This window comes from Trachemys scripta, chromosome 24, assembly GCF_013100865.1.
Source record: "Trachemys scripta elegans isolate TJP31775 chromosome 24, CAS_Tse_1.0, whole genome shotgun sequence".
In the NCBI taxonomy this organism is placed as follows: Eukaryota; Metazoa; Chordata; order Testudines; family Emydidae; genus Trachemys; species Trachemys scripta.
The window spans coordinates 7,686,081-7,706,164 of NC_048321.1; the positions used below are offsets into that span (position 1 = coordinate 7,686,081).

Genomic DNA, 20,084 nt, shown 5'->3' on the forward strand with positions numbered 1-20,084 from the left:
GCTGGGAATAGAACCCACGTCTCTGTCCAGTGCTCTATCCACTAGGCAACACTGCACAGTGGCTAATTAGTGACTGCTCTATTTTCTCAATGTCTCTGGTTTGTGCTGTAACATTTACTTTGTTTCACACTGCTGAATGGTAAATCCCGGTTTTTGCAGTAATTTCATGGACTGTTGTGCTTCACCTTTGCTCTAACCATCCTCTGGCTGCAGATGAGTTGGGGGGAGCTGTTTACACTTCCTTGGTAACCGAACAACAAACAAAAGAAAAGTGGCAAAAGACGTGGGCTGAAACTGACCACAGCAGCAAGTGCAACTTTCCGAGCAGCCAGTTCTGATCTATTTTTAAACGATTGGCCCTTTGCAGCAAACACGGCTGTTTGTCCTGTCGCCTGTGGTTTTCTAACCTTGGTTTCAATTTGTTTTTATAAAACATAATGTAGAAATAAAATCAAAACTATGACAGTCACTTTGTCTTTGTCTTGGCTTTCAATAGACTTGTACAGAAGAAGATCAAGTATAAAAGGAATTTGTATCAGTTAAGTGTGACTGGGGGCAGTAATCTTAAGGTATGTTTGAAAATTTCTTTCGGCCTTCCTTCATAGGTCATGTTCTCAAGACCTTTAATCATTCTTGTTGCTCTTCTCTGGACCCTCTCCAATTTCTCCACATCTTTCTTGAAATGCGGTGCCCAGAACTGGACACAATACTCCAGCTGAGGCCTAATCAGCGCAGAGTAAAGCGGAAGAATGACTTCTCGTGTCTTGCTCACAACACACCTGTTAATGCATCCCAGAATCATGTTTGCTTTTTTTGCAACAGCATCACACTGTTGACTCATATTTAGCTTGTGGTCCACTATAACTCCTAGATCCCTTTCTGCTGTACTCCTTCCTAGACAGTCTCTTCCCATTCTGTATGTGTTGCATACATTTGCATGGGATGATGCCAATACACCTGTACAAAGCACATCTATGGCACTAGGCCCCCAGTTCAGCAAACCTCTGTTAATCTCGCTGTGTACTTTTTTATCTTCACCACCCTGCTGCAGAGTAGGGAGGAATTATCCCCATTTTACAGCTGGGGAATGGAGGCCCAGAGAGACTTGGGGTAACATGTTCAAAAGCCCCTAATGATTGGGAGGCAGAGTCCCACTTTCAACAGGGACTAAGGCTTGAAAGTCACTGGGATGTAAGTGACCAGCCCTCGGTCACCACGGAGCCTGTGGCAGAGCAGGGATTGGACCCCGAGTGCCTGGCTAGCACCTTGACAACCGCATGTATGGCCTGAAGATCAACTTGGGATAACAGGAGAGTGGGTTCAGCAGAGGATCTGGCCCTGATTTGCAGTAGGATTTTATTGGGGCTGAGGTTTAAAAGGGCAATTTGGATGCTCAATGTACCCGAGGAACCAAATTCCTGATGGAGGTTTGCAACTCTCAGCCTTAATTTCCAGGTAAAGACAAGCTGCAGAGAGAACCGTATTCCAGATTACATGGGTGAAAACTGTTTAGAAGGGATGGATTTAGAATCTCTTAGGGGGCATTTCACTTTGTTCTCTCTGTAAGCAATTTTACACATTACACTATGGAACATGCATTATGCACATATCTGAAATAAGTGTCCTAAAAGGAGATTTTGCTCCAAATTTTCCCAAGTGGGATGACTCCATCATACTTTCATATTTTAACCCCATCAATTCCTTCGTCAGTGGGCCCACACCTCCAGGCCTTTCCTTAATCTACAGTAATAACTAAACATAAAAGCCAAGTTTTATGTTTGCTCATTTCCCCACTTCCAGGGTGCCCAATGAACCTGTTTGTTGGTTTACGCCATCCTTTGCTTAAATCATGTAATATACCTCTTGGTGACTTATGTTCACAGCATACAAATAGAAACACCAAATACTCATGCTGGAAGGTTGCAACTTAACATGACTTTTATTCTTCAAATCCAGAATGATAAGAAAAAGTAACCAAAACCAGAGAGAGACAAAGCAGGCTGCTCCTTAAACGATTGTTGCACAACTCACCACACCTTGTTCTAGACTGGCTCTTTCCAGACTGACTGCTGTTAGGCCCAGATTGCACACTTCCCGACAGACAGCAAGCAGGACCAGGAAAGCCCCCTGAAATTTAAAGTTATAAATCACAATTTTAACACAGTTTTCATACACCACAATGAGAGAGTTTATTGCCATTTTATTGATGCTAATACCATCTGACCTTATAAATCCCTGAAGCACAGAAAACATTCCACCTGAATTGCAGTAAAAATAATTGGATGCCTATAAGAAGACTAACATAAATATTCCACCTGAGACACACACCATGCTGTTATCCAATCTAAGCTTGAATTTCTTCTCTAACAGATTTTAGGGGCAAAGGAATATTCCCCCCCTCCCCTGCGTTTTGCTCTGCTGGCACTAAGAGTAAGATTTTCAAAGGGGTTATCAATATATCTTGGCCCTCTTGTTTTTTCATGCATGTTGCCCCACAGATCTTTAAGAGGAAACAGAACATTTTCCTCTCCACGTGACAAAGTCTTTCATCAAGAGATCCATTCGCTAGCAGGCGCTGTGAGACAGACAGACATCACCTATTCATTTCTGTAGAAAGGCACAAGATGTCCCACCAGATAGTTGGGATGATGCTAGTCTGTCTGCACAGTAAGTATTTTAGCCTGATTTATTTCATGCTTATTTTCCACCATACTAAAAACTATTAACTTTCTGCACAAGGATCTTTTGCAATTCCAAAAAGTGCTAATATCTACCTGCTAAGAGAGAAATTCACATCTTTTAGTTCATCAGTTGAAATCTGAAGAGAGGTGATGAAATATTTTACATTAAAACAACCTGAATGCCAGATACTAACACCTTGACAATAGTTTCTGGTTAATATTCTGGATTGGGGTGAAAAATCTACTTTTCCTTCATGCTGCTGCATTACATTCTACATTTCTGCAGAATGATCAAAAGGAGAATTTGAAATACAAGTTGCTAAGAGACTCTCCCATGTACAATTTAGTTAAAAGTTTGTTACCATTGATTTGGTTAAGCTTGAGTGGGAATACGCAGCCTCGTGAATAGGGCAGGGAACTGGAAGTCTGTACCCCTCGGTTCTAAACGCCGAGGTTTGTTTTTGTAGTTACTTTACATTAATTCCAGCACAGGCTACATGAAACCTAATAAAAATATTGGCTAGCAATGGAGAAAAGTTAAAATGAATCTTTAACAGAGAAATACCTTTTTGTTATTCTTTGATCACCTGCTCTGTGTAGTGTATTGCAAAAGCCCAGGCTAGTCCAGTGCTCACTGTATTAACCGACTCCTTTCTTCCCCTGTATAGTGGCTGTCTCGGAAGAAGGGATACAAATCCTGCAAAGCCCAGCCCAGGTGTGGCTGACTTCTGGACAGACCGCACAGCTGGACTGTAGCCCTTCACGAAAAGTATGGAGAGTTCAGTGGTACAAGGAACATCTGAGTTTACAATGGATTTACGAGAGTTCTCCACTTCAACCTTCAAATGGAAAATACTCGAGTAAAGTGAACATTCCGGCAAACACATTTTCTCTGACTATAAGTAACGTACAAAGAAATGACTCCGGGGTGTATTACTGTGGCCTTGCTATATATGTACATCCCAACTTCGGGAATGGGACCAGGCTGAGTGTCACAGGTGAGTTTCCAATGGGCCAAAATAATGATATCGCAATGCTAGGTCGTGAGTGATTGCCATTTCAGCGTTAAGCCTTAGGTATTTGTGGGAAAAGGCATGTCCCAGGCAGTGACCCAGGACATGGGGTGGGGAATTAGGAGACCTGGGTTTTGTCCCTGAATCACTGGGCACTTAGGGTGAGATTTGCAAAACACCCGGACCCAACAGCTCCCATTTAGATGTTTACAGAAATGGCAGATTTTAAAAATGCTCCAACCAAAAACCAGCTTTTGAACATCTGGAATATTTGGAAAATCGAACCTTTTATTTCTCTGCCTCTCCATTTCCTCATCTCTATAGCGGGGATAATGACTCTCCTGTGTGACAGCACTTTGAGATTTATGGATGAAAAGCACCGTGTCAGTGCTAGGTGTTATTTCCCTGCCTTCTAGTTGGTATGTTACATTAGAAATCCGATTTGATAGTCTGAAACTGCCTGAGACTAGAACATGGGGTATGTTCCACCTGCCCTGCTATCCTATTAAGACTTTAATATTAATCAGGTTCTTTTCCAGGCATTCACCAAGCCTCATGAAATGATTCCACCCACGTGTTCATACAGGGGGATATTCATTGCCTCAAGCAGCACAGTATGAACTGCACATAATAATTCAATGTACGACTAGTGATGTCTATATATTTTTGATCCACACATGTTGCAATTATTCCAAAGAGTGCACATAAAAAGGAAGGCAAGGAATTATTTCAGGCACTACTAGCAGTTGTAACTCAGACTAATGAGATGAACGTAATAGGAAAATTTAGCCCGACGGTTATGTCTAAGTAAGCATGGTTCCTCTATCAGGCTTTTATAGGTAGATCTCAAAGCGCCTTGCAAAGGTGACTAAATATCATATGTAAGTAAGTATCATTTCCCTAATTTTACGGTTGGAGAAACTGAGGCACAGCCAGGGGGAAGTGAACTTGTCTCCAAGGTCACATAGCAAGGCAGGGCTGGGCATAGATCTCAGGACTCCTGACTCCCGGTCCGGTGTCCTCACCACCAGACTGACCAGCTCTTCCATTGCATTTTGTGCTGAACCGAATGTGGTGTTGACACTCAGCAAATAATCCAGGATGGTCATATCAGGACAACCATCGGAGCAGTGACAGATCAGGGGAGTCCTCAAAAGTGGATACCCCAGCGTGTAAAATACTGACAACTGGAACAGACAAAGCATTAGACATTTAAAACATTCTGCACTGGCTGGGGTAGGGGTAGGAGCTGGGTATGGACTAGCTCAGCTACCTGTAAACTCTCTTTCCGATCTCTCTTGTGACTCAACTCTCTTTTAGATGCCTCCGAGCCAAGACTTTCCATCCTGGTGCCCTCTGCCCCGGAGGATGCCGAGCTTCCCCCCGTCATTCCTCTGCTCTGCCTGCTCTCGGATTTCACTCCCGCCTGGAGTGCAGTTCTCTGGGACACTGGTGAGCAGGTGTCTGAGGGTCAGATGGATGCTGGAGCCATAGACAGGAATGGGATCTTTAGTGTTTGGAGCCTAATGACAATCCCTTCTGAGACGTGGAACCAGGAGACGACCTGCACTTGTACAGCCAAGGAGAACAGCACGGGGAGAAGCATCAATGCTACAGTCTCTAAGGAAACAGGTCCAGTATTGTATCATTCAATCTAACCTGCCTACCTAGGTATTTATGCCTCCAGGGGCGGCTCCAGGCACCAGCACTCCAAGCGCATGCCTGGGGTGGCAAGCCACGGGGGGCGGCCTGCGGGTCGCCGCGAGGGCAGCAGTCAGGCTGTTTTCGGCGGCATGCCTGCGGGAAGTCCACCGGTCCTGTGGCTTCGGTGGCAATTCGGCAGCGGGTAAGCCAAAGGCGCAGGACTGGCAGCCCTCCCACAGGCATGCCGCCGAATCCGCAGGACCGGGGACCTCCCGCAGGAAAGCCGCCGAAGGCTGCCTCACTGCCGTGCTTGGGGCGGCAAAATACATAGAGCTGCCCCTGTGTGCCTCATCCCTCACTGTGGGTCAGTGGCAAAATTGTGTGTAGACAAACCCTTGAAAAACAAAGCAAATTCCAGGTGGCACAGACGGGCATGTCCAGCCTTCCCAAAGGCCTTTTAATTTCCTAATCACCTCGGCACTTGCAGCAAACCTGTGCTGGGAAAAAAGGAACCACCTAAAATCTGACTACGAAACACAATGATCCACACATTAGAGGAGTTATGGAGGGTGGGAGGGAGAGAGAAGAGAGACAGAATACCCACGACAGATCATTTTGCAAGGTCCCTCTCCCTTGTCTTCGCACGTCCCTCTCCCTCCATATACTGCAGGGCAGCAGACCACAGAGCAGCAACTGTCAACCTTTCCAGACCACTGTACCCCTCTCAGGAGCCTGATTTGTCTCGTGTACCCCCGAGCTACACCTCACTTAAAAACTACTTGCTTACACAATCAGACATACAATACAATAGTGTCACAGCTCACTATTACTGAACAATTGCTGACTTGCTCACTTTTACCATATAATGATAAAATAAATCAATCGGAATATAAATATTGTACTTGCATTTCAGTGTATGGCATAGAGAGCAGTCTGAACAAGTTATTTTCTGTATGAAATTTTAGTTTGTACGGACTTTGCTGGTGTTTTTTATGTAGCCTGTTGGAAAACTAGGCAAATATCTAGATGAGTTGATGTAATGCCTGGAATACCTCTGTGTACCCCCAGGGGTATGTGTACCCCTGGTTGAGAACCACCTGCACAGAGCACAGAACAACGGGTGCGGAGCTTCAAGGAAAACACCTCCCTTTGCCCATGGCATTGCATGGGACGCAGAGATCGGCAGCCCATGGTTTGATAGGTGTTTTCTATACTCAGCATCTCTTCTCTCTGCAGGAGACTGTGGGATTGTGCTCTATGCTGGGCTGCCCTGTATTTCCATCCTTCTCCTGATACAGCTGTTGATCTTGCTCTGGAGAAAGTGCCCCATCAGAGGTAAGTCAGTCATATCTCTGCCTGCTATAAAGCAGCCACTTATCACACATCCCTATAACCGTCCCTTTGCTTGTTTCATCCACCAGGGAGAGCTGTGCAAAGAGGGAATCCAATACCTATGAGGCAGATCCCACAGGTAAACTGGTTTTTCAGCATTTGGCACATCAGAAAGATACAGTGTAATAACAAAAGGGGACTAGAACCAGTGTCCTGGCCAATGTCCAACCCTAGGGTCTATACATTGCCTCCTGAATTCTCTGAGGTTTCATGTGAATTTATTCTTCTCTGCTCTTCTAGCGGAAGTGTTGTGTAGGGTTGTTGGTATAAAAGAACTGCTGGGTTCCACCCCAGAGGTGGCTGCAGGTCAGGGATGGTGAAATACTACAGTGTATATGTCACCGTGCCTCAGTGGGCACAACTGAGAATACCAAATACAGGACAAACTGCTGAGAAATAGGGCAGAGACACCCCAAAACTGGTGGTTATCCCCCATAAGATAGTAGATAATGTTTTCACCCCTCAGCTCATTCTTATAATGCAAAAGCTGCTCTAATACAAAGAATTAATTATAATACCAGATTTTTCCTTTTTCTATTCCAGACTGAATATGCGACTCTGACGTACAAGAACAGAAACGCTCCTCTGTGACTGATGCAGTCTCACTAAAGTGGTCTATATTTGTTAAAACAAGAGATGCAAAAAGAAAGAACGAAAGAGAAAGCGAGAGAAATACGGGAAGTCTCATGTTTGTAATGTGCTATGATGTGATGTGAGTTTGCTTGAAATACAACCACTTCCATGGTCATTTCTCTGAACCCATAGTCTGGGCTGACACCTCCCTTCTTGCAAAAAGCCACGGGGGGTCATTTGTGAATTGCCTGCAGGCTGGTCAGGCACTGGCTAGACCTCTCATCTCAAACATGGCACTGCCCGCACCATGGCACCTGTCACAGAATTCACTCACCGCTAGGGCGCCTCCTTCTGGCTGCTAATGGGATTAGCTCCTTCCAGCTCCGACATCCCCTTCCGTCATCTCGTTCTCGCTGCAGCCCCACGCGCTCTCTGGGACTCTGCACTTTCCTCTTCCTGGCTTGGCTGCTCCCTCTTCAGGCCTTGGCCCTCTGGCCAGGTCACGGGGTGTTTTTCCCCTGCCAGGCTATCAAAGTGCCACAGGACAAACTGTCCCAGGTCATCACCAAACCCACTGCCCTGACTGTGCCACTTCCCCAGTGGCTGGGAGGGGAACCTGGGCCTGTCCTCTGCTCCTGGTTCCAGTTCAGGGACTCTTGAATCAGCAGCTAAGGTCTGCAATGTCCTGCCTTGCTGGGGCTTCCTCAAGTCTTTTCCTCCTCCACCTCTCTCAGGCTTTCGCTCCACCACTCTCCTAGGTAAATCCTTCCTTCAGGGCCTGGGCCCCCAGGGTTTCTCCTCTGCCCCGGGCTTCCTCCTTTCCCCCTCTCCTGCCCAGAGAGTGACTGTAACCTTCCTCGCTACAGCCCTTCTCTGCTGCCGGGTTCCTGGTGTTATACCAGCCCCGCCTGTTCCTGCTCAGCTGGGCTCCATCAGCGTTCAGGGGTTACTTAATCCACCTAGTTCCCCTCAGCTGGAGCCTATCCCTTTAATTGGCCCCTTCTCAGCCTCATTAACCCCTTCTACTCTAGTGGGGGTGAACACCCCATCACAGCCCCATCACCAGGACGGGCATTTGCTGCTGATTGAGGGTGATGGAGTCACCTGCTCAGTTTGTTAAGCTATGTCCTGCACCGGAGGAGGTTTCCCATCCAAGCACTGACCCTCTGCAGAGGGAGCCCAGCCCAAGGCCGGTCGCGCTGTGGCTTTGGGGTCAGTACTTAGATCAGAATCAGGCCTGTGTTTTCACTTGTGGTGAGCCACAGGGCTGGTTTAACAGCCAGTAACAGAACATGGATGTTAAGGGTCAGACTGTAACACCTGTACCCACACGGGTGAGAAGTTACAGATGTGAGCAGTCCCTAGAACTTCAGTGGCACTCCTGCTGTGACTAACGTCTCCCCAATGGGAGTGAGAGGTTCATCCCCTGGCCCCAAATGAAATACAAAGTGCCACCTACTCCTCTCAGTGACCCCTGTAAAACCAGAGGAACACCACTGCCATCAACAGAGTTCCTCTGGGTGTGCACCAGTGTCAGGGAGAGCAGAATCTGGCCCAAAGACTGTCAGAATGAGTCTGGAGTGGAGCAGAGGTTCTCAAACTGTGGTTCGTGGACCATCAGTGGTCCGCGAGCTCCATTCAGGGGGTCCACGGAGAGGTCTTTCTAAGGTGTGCGCCTGGGTGGCTGCACACAAGAATGAAGGGCTACTAATTAGGTGTCTGGACCCTGGGGAAGACGCACATGTAAGGTGAGGTGGTGGCCTTGGGGGGTAATAGGGGGTAGGTGGGAGGGGGCAGTGGGTTGAAAAGAGGGGGGGGGGGAATTTGGGACACGCAGGGCTGCGGCGGCCAGAGAAAGAGGCAACTTTTCCCAGCTCCAGGGCTGCGGCTGCCAGGGAGAGACGGCCCTGCTTCCCTGCCCCAGCTCTGTGGCTGCCGCGGCAGGGGAGAGAGGGGCACTTCCATCGCATTAGAAAGGTAAGACTACTGATATTAAAATAGGAGTTGTGTGCTTTTATTTGTAGAACAAAAAACATTAATTATCATTAAGTTTTTTTTTATATATAGCGCTTTTATCCAAAGCGCTTTACAATAGTTAGCTAATGGTACAAACAACATTTGGAAAGATCATTAAGTGGGCCGCCGAGACCCTCAGCAATTTTCAAGTGGTACACGGAAAAGAAAAAGTTTGAGACCCACTGGAGTAGAGTACGCTGAGCTTCATGCATCTCAGCTGCTAGAGAAAGGAACGGAAACATGCGGGAGGAGGTGGCGTATGTTTTAATGAGCAACATTTAGAATTGCAGCTTCAAAAGGAGGAGTTAGGATCAAACCAGGCGACATGTGCAGGCTCCATGGTTGGGGGAGCCCCTCCCATTGATAAAACATTGTTACTGAGAGAAGACAAACGGGTGTTGGCCCAAGGCCCTGTGGATCGACCCCTTCAGGAAAAGCAGCAGTCTCCCTCCAGGACTGGGATGGGGAGAGAGCCTGACCTCACACAGCTCCGTCCAGACACAGTTTCCCAAGATCTCTCTCACCATCAAGGGTCTGGTTCGTTTTGTGACTTCCTGCTCTGTATAGGCCGGATGGACGAGCGGGTTAATTTTCAGTTACATTTTGGAACGGAGCCACATGCAGCAGCAGTGAAGAGCAGTGAGAAGCAGTAAAACCAACCAACAGCTTTTACAGAAAGTCAACACCTTACAGGATGGTCCTGTCATTGAGCTCGGCAGTGAAACAGCTGTGAGTGTCCAGGCTTGGATCCCCGTGTGGGCTACGATTTCCCCCTTTTCCCTTTCACTGGTCGCTGCTCCCTGCTCTGGTTGGGATTCCTTGACTCAAACTCCAGTTGGGCAGAAGCGGTTTGACCCTGTTTGACAACATTTAGCAACATTAGACACCTCCCTGCAAGGTCAATTAGTAAAACTTCGATGGATTTGGACACAACAATCAGTTACATTTACAAACAGATTGTTAAGCTTTATTTAAAATTCCTCTGTCCAAACAGTGAACGTCATTAGCACTGAAACCATCATGGGAATCTTGCTTTAAAAGTTCAACACTTGGCTGAAAAAGGCGTTTAGGATTGAGACAGTTTTTCATCTGCCCATGAACTCCTCTAAGTCATTTTGCGGATACAGACTAACACGGCTGTTACTCTGAAACTCCTCTAAGTCTGCGGCTTTCGCTCTTTTACTGAATTTCCAAAACTGACAGAAAAGGCCAAATCCAGGCTTAGCAGAATTACAGGGGTATTAGAACTGCCTGAATCCTAAATTCACTCGTTTTGAAGCCTCCGTTTTTCTTCACCCATTACAGCTGTTTTCTGACCAATTTATACCCCAGCCCAGATTATCCTCCCACTTCAATGGGAGTTGTGCAGTTACAACTGAACGGCTAACCAGGCCTCTGCTGTGTAATTTACATCACTGGTTACATCCCAATGGAATTTGCCCAGAGATTCCCATGGGAGTTTCACCTGCTTATTTCAGGCAGAAGTTTGCCCTGTGCGATAACGCAAATGATGAGTGATAGAAATTGTGTGTCAGCGTCAGATGCACTGGCGGTTCCAAGCACCGAGCCTGGCTGAATACAGCACTCGTCTCTACAGAAGAGCTGCTGCGTTACATGAGTGTAGGAAGGAATAAATGTTCAATAGGGACGAACAGAAAGAACTGAGAGAACTGTTTTCAATTACTTTGTGAGAAATCAGCCCCACTATTAATAGGGCTGCTGCTACGTCTCCACACCTGGGGCGGACTGTAGTGTGTTGATTACCTGGAGTAGAACAGCAGTGACTCCAGGCCAGGCTCAGGGACACCATCAACACCACCAGGGAAATCGCCACTGCATAGCGCAGCATCTGTGCCACACACCCGCTGGGATGGGCTGTGGAGGAAGCGGACACCAGTGGACCATCAGGAGGTGAAAGAATCTTTTTTGAATCTTTTCATTAAACCCTTTGGTTTTAACTTCCAATCCCAGCTCTGTATTCCCCTCTCCCCATTAGTTATTATTTAATTCTTTACAGTGCTTTATAGGTACAATCTGGGTGAAAGCTGCTCTAGAAATCCGAGCTACATTGTCTTGGGGTCTCTCTAATGTCTCAGTTTAGCTTTCCCAAATTCTCTGCAAATCTGCCTACTTTTAATTATGACATAAAATATTCCAGCTTTCTGGAATGGAAAGTTACATAGAAGCAACTCGGATTGTGCCCACTTGACACCTATTTCACATCTGAATCTCCATTAGCCTCAAATATCATATCACTCACCTGCAGGATACCTGGTACTTTTCTTCACACTCCTGCCAGAAGAGTTGAATTTCACTTCACAGGTGAAATTCTTCCCACTGGTCCAGGTGTCCATGGAGACGCTGATGTGATTTATGAGCGTTAAAGATCCATCCTTTGCTTTCAATGAGCGCGTCAGCCCCTGTTCCTGCAGCTCCCCAGAAACACTCCAGGAAACATGGACTGGGCTGGACACTCCATGGATCACACAGGCCAGATTTGCTGTCCCAGTGACTTGACTGCCACGTGGAAATGGGACCAGAAGCATCACCCAGCTGCTGTTGGTATAACTGTCTGAGCAGAAGGAGGTGGAGAATTCAGTGTGATAGTCAGATGAGCTGCAGTCTGATTAAAGATGTTAATCTTTCACTAAGACATTAATTCAAAGAAAAAAAGCTATTGAAGAAGAAGGAACTATGAAATCACCACGCCAAGACTAAACTATAATATAGCACAATACATATTTACATTAGCCAGAATGGAAATGGTGTGCTCTTTTATCAAGAGATGCTCTCTTGAGAACATTTCATTAAATTGAAATATAGTTTCATGCAGTCATGGCTCTTAGGGTGGAAATATTCCCCTCATGGGTGCCCTGAACAGTCACAGAGTAACTTCAATAGTTTTTTGCTGGCACTTTCAAGTTGTAACCTTTTTGATATAAAATATATCTGTATGATATTCCTTCTGTACTCATAGCATTTAATGTTTAGCTGATCTTTTTGGTTTAAAGTATGCTTTCCCTTTAGCCCTTCATCACTAGTTATGGTATCTAATTACATTTTACTGGAAACATGCAGGGCTAGCCCTAGACCAGAGCTAGGCAACCTATGGCACGCGTGCCAAAGGCGGCACACGAGCTGATTTTCAGTGGCACTCAGACTGCCTGGGTCCTGGCCACCGGTCTGGGGGGCTCTGCGTTTTAATTTAATTTTAAATGAAGCTTCTTAAACATTTTAAAAACCTTATTTACTTTACATACAACAATAGTTTAGTTATATATTAAAGACGTATAGAAAGAGACCTTGTAAAAACGTTAAAATGTATGACTGGCATGGAAAACGTTAAATCAGAGTGAATAAATGAAGACTCGGCACACCACTTCTGAAAGGTTGCCAACCCCTGCCCTAGACCAAAGGGTGCCCCAGGCGAGGCGCGCCCCACCTTTCCATTTGTTAAACTTTTGAATACCTTATTTTTTATTGCATTTGTAGCGCATTTCACGACTTTGCATGCATGATTTATCCCTGTCATATAAGCTGATAAATTTGCATGCTAGGATCTGTAAATCTGTATTGATTCATGCTCTGTATAAGCAAATAAAAAATACGTTTCCTCTGAGCTAATAGAAACTTTTAAATTTAACTTTTAAATGTACTTACATCAAGAAATGGAACTGTGCACCAACACTGGGTGACCAGTATTAAATAGTGTTACAGTCGGTGACAGCCTTAGAATGTTAACCCTGGTCCTTTAGTTCAAAGGGTCGCTTTTCTCGCTTTTGCCCTCGCAAACTGGAAAAACAGCACCTGAACCTGGCGCCCTCCAAGCCCAACACCCCAAGGGGTCACTGGGATCACCTGCCTCTAAATCCGGCTCTGGGAACATGAAATATGCTTTGTCAATCAGTTATTAATGTCCTCCAACAAGCTATGGTTCCTTACCTCCAACAAGCAGCGTGGATCCATTCCCGAAAATCAGGTAGCTGCTATATTTATATGCACAATAGTAAATGCCAGAGTCAGTCTTTTGGACGTTGCTGATTTCCAGCGTCGAGCTGTGTGTCTCGTGTTTGCAAGCAAATTTACTTACATTTTGATCATCCAAACAGCTCTTAATGCAGGTGGGTGTCTCACCTTCTCTTCTCAAATACCAAAACATGCTGCTTCCTCCTTCCAGGTTTTCTGTGGAAGAACAGTGGATCTTTGCGGTGTCACTAACTTCAACAAACTGGATCCGCTGAGTCTGGTACAGAAATAACTGCACTCCTAGCACTGGAGAAATAAAATATTGTTATAGTCAGTGTCCGTCAGGTCTCCAACTGCCATAGATGGACTAGATAGCTCAGCAATAGAAATTACTTAATCTGATAACAGATACGCTCTGCAGTCTAAATGCTAAAAAAATGCCTATAACTTTGTACAAGTGAATGGAAATACAATTAAAATCCAGCAAAAGTCTCCAAACTATCATAGATATTCAACACTGATGTCCTATTAAAGGAGGCTGTTTTCTCAATTCCAAATTTTAATACAAACATTTTACCTAAGGAAGATAAAAGAAGATATTTGGCAAAGATCATTTTCATAAAAAAAGTAAAATAAAATCCTGACACACTGGCCCAAAGGCTGATACCTAGTGCACTGCTGCAGTGACTGGGTACAGTGTCCAGTGAGGAACGCCTCTGAGGAGGATGTGCTCTGGTGATAGATACTAGATGGGTGGGTTAAAGATTCTACAAAGGGTACAGCATTTCTTGTAGAATTTCTCTGCATTCGAATGGCACAAGGGTGTAGTATAATGATTTAGAATAATTTTAACATCCAGAACATGGATGATCTATGTAAACAAACCCACCTGATTTCGGAGCACAAGTCCCATTGACTTTCAAAGGAGAGTGCTCCTAAATCACTTAGTTCTTTTGATGGCCCCAACCTAAGTCTCTCCCCAGCCTTCCATGTTTGGTCCATTCTTGTATCATATTTCTTGGTGCTACAACACTGACCTGTAATGAACATTTGGAGTCTCGTCTTGGAGGACTTAAATTGCACCTTTAATCATCAATCTGAAAGCTCCGACATGTTTGAGAAATAAGACAGTGAAGGATACAATTTTCAAAAGTGACTTAGGGCCAGATTTTCAAAGGTATTTAGTTGCCTAAGGATGCCGAGAGGCACCTAGTGGGATTTACAAACATGGCTAAGCGGGTCAGGGGCCTCACTCTTACCAAAGTCAATGGAAGCTAAACACCTCACTTGCCTCGCTTTGGATCTAGCAATGGACTGGCTAAAAATGAACAGAACATGGCTGGTTAGAGAGCTGCATCTGGCTCTATAGCATATGGAGAGAGAATTAAAGCGTATCTGTCAGTGACCCTTCTGAAACAGTGGGCAATGGAGGGCAACACGGGCTAGTGAGTACAGCCATTGGCTCAGAAAAGACGTGATTCCCTAGGTGCTTTGATAGCATCTCCTTAGCCCGCACCCCATTTTTGTGGCTGCACTGACTGGCTCAAACTTCCTTAGCAAAGTGGGGATCGATCTGTCACAACCCCCTTCCAGGCAGCGCTCTAATGCTGGCGACCATCTTCCTTCCCTTCCTTTCCCCTCTCACACTCCCATGCTTGGGAAGCCACCTGGGCTAAATCCTGCAGTCCCTGACTGAGGCAATGGTAAGTGGAAGCAGGAGTTTGGCTGATGAAGGACGACTGGACAGGCCAAAATTCTGCCTGATTTCTAGCCCAAGGGCATTACTCACAATGACACAGCTTCCCCTTTGCACCAATGTAAAGAGGAGTTTAGAGGAGCAGAAATTACACTCACACCCACTTCCAGGCCCTGGTGCATTACCATGGTGGAAAGGGGCTTAATGCAGATGAGAATCCGGTCCCCAGGCTCGCTGTTAAGGGGCTGAAGGTTGTCAGTGGTTGTACAGATAAGATCATAGAAATCATAACGCTATTCAAGCAAATTTTCTCCCCAGCCCAGTTCCTGTAAGGGCCTGTTATCACCCTCCCAGTAACACTGATTGACAACGGCACAAAGCCCTATTTACTGCTCTAAGGATCCCAGCGACAATGCGTTACAATGTGCAGTGCTTTAAGGAACGGAAGGTAGGAGCTGATCCTAACAGCAGCTGAGCACCCACCACTCCCCTTGACTTTGCTGAGTGTGGCAGGTGCACAGCACATCACAGCAGGTGTCTCAGCACCCGGCAGGATCGGGCCCTTACAGTGTATACAGAAATCTCTTCATGCACGGTGGGGGTGGAGCGGGGCAGCTGTCTGACAGCCCCACAGCAGCACTGCGCAGTGCCTTAGGGCAGGAAGTGAAAAGGAGCAATGTAGCCAACTGCAGGTAGAGGAGCAATTTTACACTCATGTAATTACCAGGGCTGGGCAGAAAATGGATTTCGCATCTCACACCAATGTTAAGATATCGAAAAATGTTCCCATCTCAAATTGGGATGAAAAGTCAAAATCTCAATAATTTTCTTGAACTAAATATTCAAAAATAATTTTTGGTTTGGATGAGTGGAGGCATTTTCTCTTCACAGTTTTGCAATGTTTCCTTTCAATTTTGAGCATATTAATTTTTTTTTTAAAATGCAACTCTAATTAGCTTAAATTTCTAAGCAAGAAGTCAATGCGAACTGGGAAAACTGGAATTTTTCATTTTGTAAAATATCAAAATGAAAAATTTCAACCATTTGGAAAAACCTTTTTTTCAAGTAAAAAAACCTTTATCAAAACCAACCCACAAACATTTCCCAAATGGGAAGGTGGCCAAGGCACCAGAGCCAGCTGCTCTCGTCTTGCACAAAGCATCATGGGATTGCCAGGGAGTTCAAGTCACCATTTATTNTGTTCATGTGTGGGACGGGACAGTTACAAGCAGGGGAGTAGGATTTCTCTCTGCGGGAGAGTGTCTGGGCTGGGCTGTGTTTCTTACCTAGAGTGGAAGGGCAGCGGGTCCAGACAAGGCTCAGAGACACCAACAGCAGCAGCAGACCAGCACCAGCCGCAATGGGCACAATGTAATATGAGCACCCCCTGGCAAGGGCTGTGGAGGAAGCAAAAAAGAGGCACGCGTGCCTGACTTCAGCCAAGAGGGTCGTGATGCCACCACATCCAGCTCTTCCCTCCTGATCCCCATTTCACCACAGGCCTTAACCCCTGAGGAGCGAGGCTACCGGAGCCTTCAGCACTTTTCAGTCTCTGTGTTTTGTCCTTTTCGTTAGACTGATGTTTTCTCCTGCAATCAGAATCTTCTCTGCACCTCCTACTATCTACAAAATCCTCCCCGTAGCTCTCTCCTCACACTCCACATCTCACCAGAAAAGAGCTCTCTTCTCCCTCAAGTGCCTCTGTTCCCTTCTCCCTCTGACACTGCTCATCATTTAACTCTGTAGGGTGTTTTACAGATACAGCTTGTGTGAAAGTTTCCATAGAAAATTACTGTCTTGTGAATATTGCAATTCCTTTCCCAAAATTCTCTGCACATCTATAAAATCCTCCCTGTAGGTCTCTCCTCATGTCATCACCTCTCCATCACTTTGCATGTCTCATTGGAGAGCACGTCTTCTCAAATGTCTCAATTCCCGTTTACTTCTGATATTGATTATTATTTAGCTCTTTACAGGGATTCCTATGTACAATCTGAGTGAAAGTTGCCCTAGAAATCAGAGCTACGTTGTCTTGTGATCCCTGCATCGTCTCAAGTTTCCTTTAACCAAATTCTCTAGAGAAATTCTAACTAAGACATAGACTATTCCAGCTTTCTGTGATGGAAAGTTACGTAGAAGCAGCTCTGATTGTGGCCAATTCACACGTATTTCACGTCTCCTTTAGCCTCAAATATCATATCACTCACCTGCAGGATACCTGGTACTTTTCTTCACACTCTTGTCAGAAGAGTTGAATTTCACTTCACACGTGAAAATCTTCCCACTGGTCCAGGTGTCCATGGGGACGCCGATGTGATTTATGAGCATTAAAGATCCATTCTTGGCATTCAGTGAGCGCGTCAGCCCCTGTTCCTGCAGCTCCCCAGAAACACTCCAGGAAACATGGACTGGGCTGGACACTCCATGGATCACACAGGCCAGATTTGCTGTCCCAGTGACTTGACTGCCACGTGGAAATGGGACCAGAAGCATCACCCAGCTGCTGTTGGTATAACTGTCTGAGCAGAAGGAGGTGGAGAATTCAGTGTGATGATCAAATAAGCTGAAGTCTGATTAAAGATGTTAATCTTTCACTAAGACAAGGTGGGTGAGGTAAAATCTTTTATTGGACCAACCTCTGTTGGTGAGAGAGACAAGTTTGAAGGTTACACAGAGCTCCTCGTCAGGTCTGGGAAATATATTCAGTGTCATTTTCCAGATCTGAAAAAGAGCTCTGTATGAACTCAAAAGCTTGTCCCTCTCACCAACAGAAATTGGTCCAATAAAAGATATTATCTCACCCACCCTGTCTCTCATATCTTAGGACCAACACGGCTACAACAACACTGCAGACAATTTGTCACTAAAGACATGAATTCAAAAATACAAATCTATTGAAGAAGGAAATAGTAAATCATCACACTACCACTAATTAGGATACATATACATATATATTATCTGCACTAGCCACGAGGAAAATTGTATGCACTTTTATAAACATTTCATTAATTCAAAATATAGTTTCATGCAGTCATGGCTCTTAGGTTAGAAATATTCCCAACCTGGGTGCCCTGAACAGTCTCCAAGAAACTTCAATAGTTTATTTTTGGCATTTCCAACTTTTAACATTTTTAATTATAAAATGTGTGTGTATTATATCCCTTCTGTACCCATAGCATTTAATGTTTAGCTGATCTGTTTCGCTTAAAGTATGCTTTCCTTTGAACCATTCATCAGTAGCTGTGGTATCTTGTCACATTTTAATAAGAACATGAAATATGCTTTGTCAATCGGTTATTAGTCTCCTTAAACAAGCTATATGGTTCCTTACCTCCAACAATCAGCGCGGATCCATTCCCAAAAAGCAGGTAGCTGCTGTCTATATATGCACAGTAGTAAATGCCAGAGTCAGTCTTTTGGACGTTGCTGATTTCCAGGGTCGAGCTGTGTGTCTCGTGTTTGCAAGCAAATTTACTTACATTTTGATTTTGATCATCCAAACAGCTCTTAATGCATGTGGGTGTCTCACCTTCTCTTCTCAAATACCAAAACATTTTACTTCCTCCTTCCAATTTCTCTTTGGAAGAACAGTGGATCTTTGCGGTGTCACTAACTTCAACAAACTGGATCCGCTGAGTCTGGTACAGAAATAACTGCACTCCTAGCACTGGAGAAATAAAATATTGTTAGAGTAGGTTTCCATCAGGTCTCCAACTGCCACAGATGGACTGGATAGCTCAGCAATAGAATTTACTTAATCTGATAACATCTACGCTCTACAGCCTAAATGCTAAAAAAAATGGCTATAACTTTGTACAAGTGAATGGAAATACAATTACAATCCAGCTAAAGTTTCCAAACATATGATATTCAATTCTGATGCCCTATTGAAGAGGCTGATTTCTCAATTCCAAAGCTTAATGCAGAAGTTTTACCTAAGGAAGATAAAACCAGATACTCGGCAAAGATCATTTTCATAAAAAAAGGAGAACAAAATCCTGACACACTGGCCCAAAGGCTGATGCCCAGTGCACTGCTTCAGTGACTGGGTTCAGTGTCTTGGTCATTTCCAGTGGGGAACGCCTCCGAGGAGGATGTGCTGTGGTGATAGACACTAGATGGGTGGGGTAAAGAATCTACAGAGGGGACAGAATTTCTTGTAGAATTTTTCTGCATTCCCATGGAACAGGGGTGTACTGTAATGATTCAAAAACAATTTTTAAACAGATAGGATATGGCACAGTGTCTCTATGGATGAGCTGTATAAACAAACCCACATGACTTTGGAGCACAAGTCCCATTGGCTTTGAAAGGAATTCACTTAGCTGGGATAGTCATAAGAACTAAGTTTCTCCCCAACCTTCCATGTTTGGGCCATTATTGTACCATATTTCTTGGTGCTACAACACTGACCTGTAACAAAATTTGGAGTCTAGGTTTGGAGGACTTTAACTGCACCTTTAATCATCAAACTGAAAGCTCTGACATGTTGGAGAAATAAGACAATGAACAATACAATTTTTAAAAGTGACTTAGGGCCAGTTTTAATAGGTATTTTGGTGCCTATAAATGCAGAGAGGCACCTAGAGGGATTTTCAAACATCGCTAAGTGGAATCAGTGGAAGTTAAGCGCCTCACCCCACACCCTTGGATCTAGCAATAAACTGACTGAAAATGAACTGAATGGGGCTGGTTAGAGAGCTGTTAGGGCCACACAAAGTCAGGAGAGAAAATTAAAGTACATCGGTTAATGTCCTTTCTGAAACAGCTGATCATAGTGGGTGACATGGGATAGTGATTATTAGAGCAATTGACTGAAGAAAGACCAGATTCCCTAGGTACCTTGGCCATGTCTCGTTAGACTGCATTTTGAAGCTGCACTGACTGACTGCAGGTCCCCTGGCAGAGTGAGGCTCGATCTGTCACAAACTCCTTGCAGGCAGCTCTCTAATGCTGGGCTCCATCTTCCTTCTTCCTGTCCCTCCCCTGCCTCCCATTGTTGGGGAGTGACCTGGGCTAAATCCTGCAGTCTCTGACTGAGGCAATGTTAAGTGGAAGCAGGAGTTTGGCCTGACGAAGGATGGACTGGCCAAGATTCTGTCT

At 45.1% G+C, this 20,084-nt stretch overlaps 2 protein-coding genes and 1 long non-coding RNA gene across 3 annotated transcripts; 2 read left to right on the plus strand and 1 right to left on the minus strand.

Moving 5' to 3' along the window:
* Positions 1 to 2,543: 2,543 nt before the first annotated feature.
* Positions 2,544 to 5,352, plus strand: LOC117869842 (immunoglobulin gamma-1 heavy chain-like). Its single transcript, XM_034756952.1, has 3 exons — positions 2,544 to 2,667; positions 3,350 to 3,679; positions 5,015 to 5,352. Exons 1-3 carry the CDS (start codon positions 2,625 to 2,627, stop codon positions 5,350 to 5,352), a joined length of 711 nt encoding a protein of 236 aa, XP_034612843.1. The 5' UTR covers positions 2,544 to 2,624.
* Positions 5,353 to 6,591: 1,239 nt separating this feature from the next.
* On the plus strand, positions 6,592 to 7,366 carry LOC117869702. Its single transcript, XR_004643841.1, has 3 exons — positions 6,592 to 6,673; positions 6,760 to 6,809; positions 7,274 to 7,366. It is a non-coding gene; the product is annotated as an uncharacterized LOC117869702 (long non-coding RNA).
* Positions 7,367 to 16,142: 8,776 nt separating this feature from the next.
* Positions 16,143 to 19,018, minus strand: LOC117869843 (immunoglobulin kappa light chain-like). Its single transcript, XM_034756953.1, has 4 exons — positions 18,917 to 19,018; positions 18,313 to 18,648; positions 17,189 to 17,500; positions 16,143 to 16,378 (listed from the first exon to the last, which is right to left on the minus strand). The coding sequence occupies exons 1-4, from the start codon at positions 18,957 to 18,959 to the stop codon at positions 16,143 to 16,145; spliced, it is 927 nt and encodes a 308-aa protein (XP_034612844.1). The 5' UTR covers positions 18,960 to 19,018.
* Positions 19,019 to 20,084: the final 1,066 nt, after the last annotated feature.

Coding starts and splice junctions, on each gene's coding strand:
- LOC117869842 (XM_034756952.1), top strand. CDS start 2,625: ATGTCCCACCAGATAGTTGGGATGATGCTAGTCTGTCTGCACA. Junction 2,668..3,349: donor GATGCTAGTCTGTCTGCACA/GTAAGTATTTTA, acceptor TCCCCTGTATAG/TGGCTGTCTCGGAAGAAGGG. Junction 3,680..5,014: donor GACCAGGCTGAGTGTCACAG/GTGAGTTTCCAA, acceptor ACTCTCTTTTAG/ATGCCTCCGAGCCAAGACTT.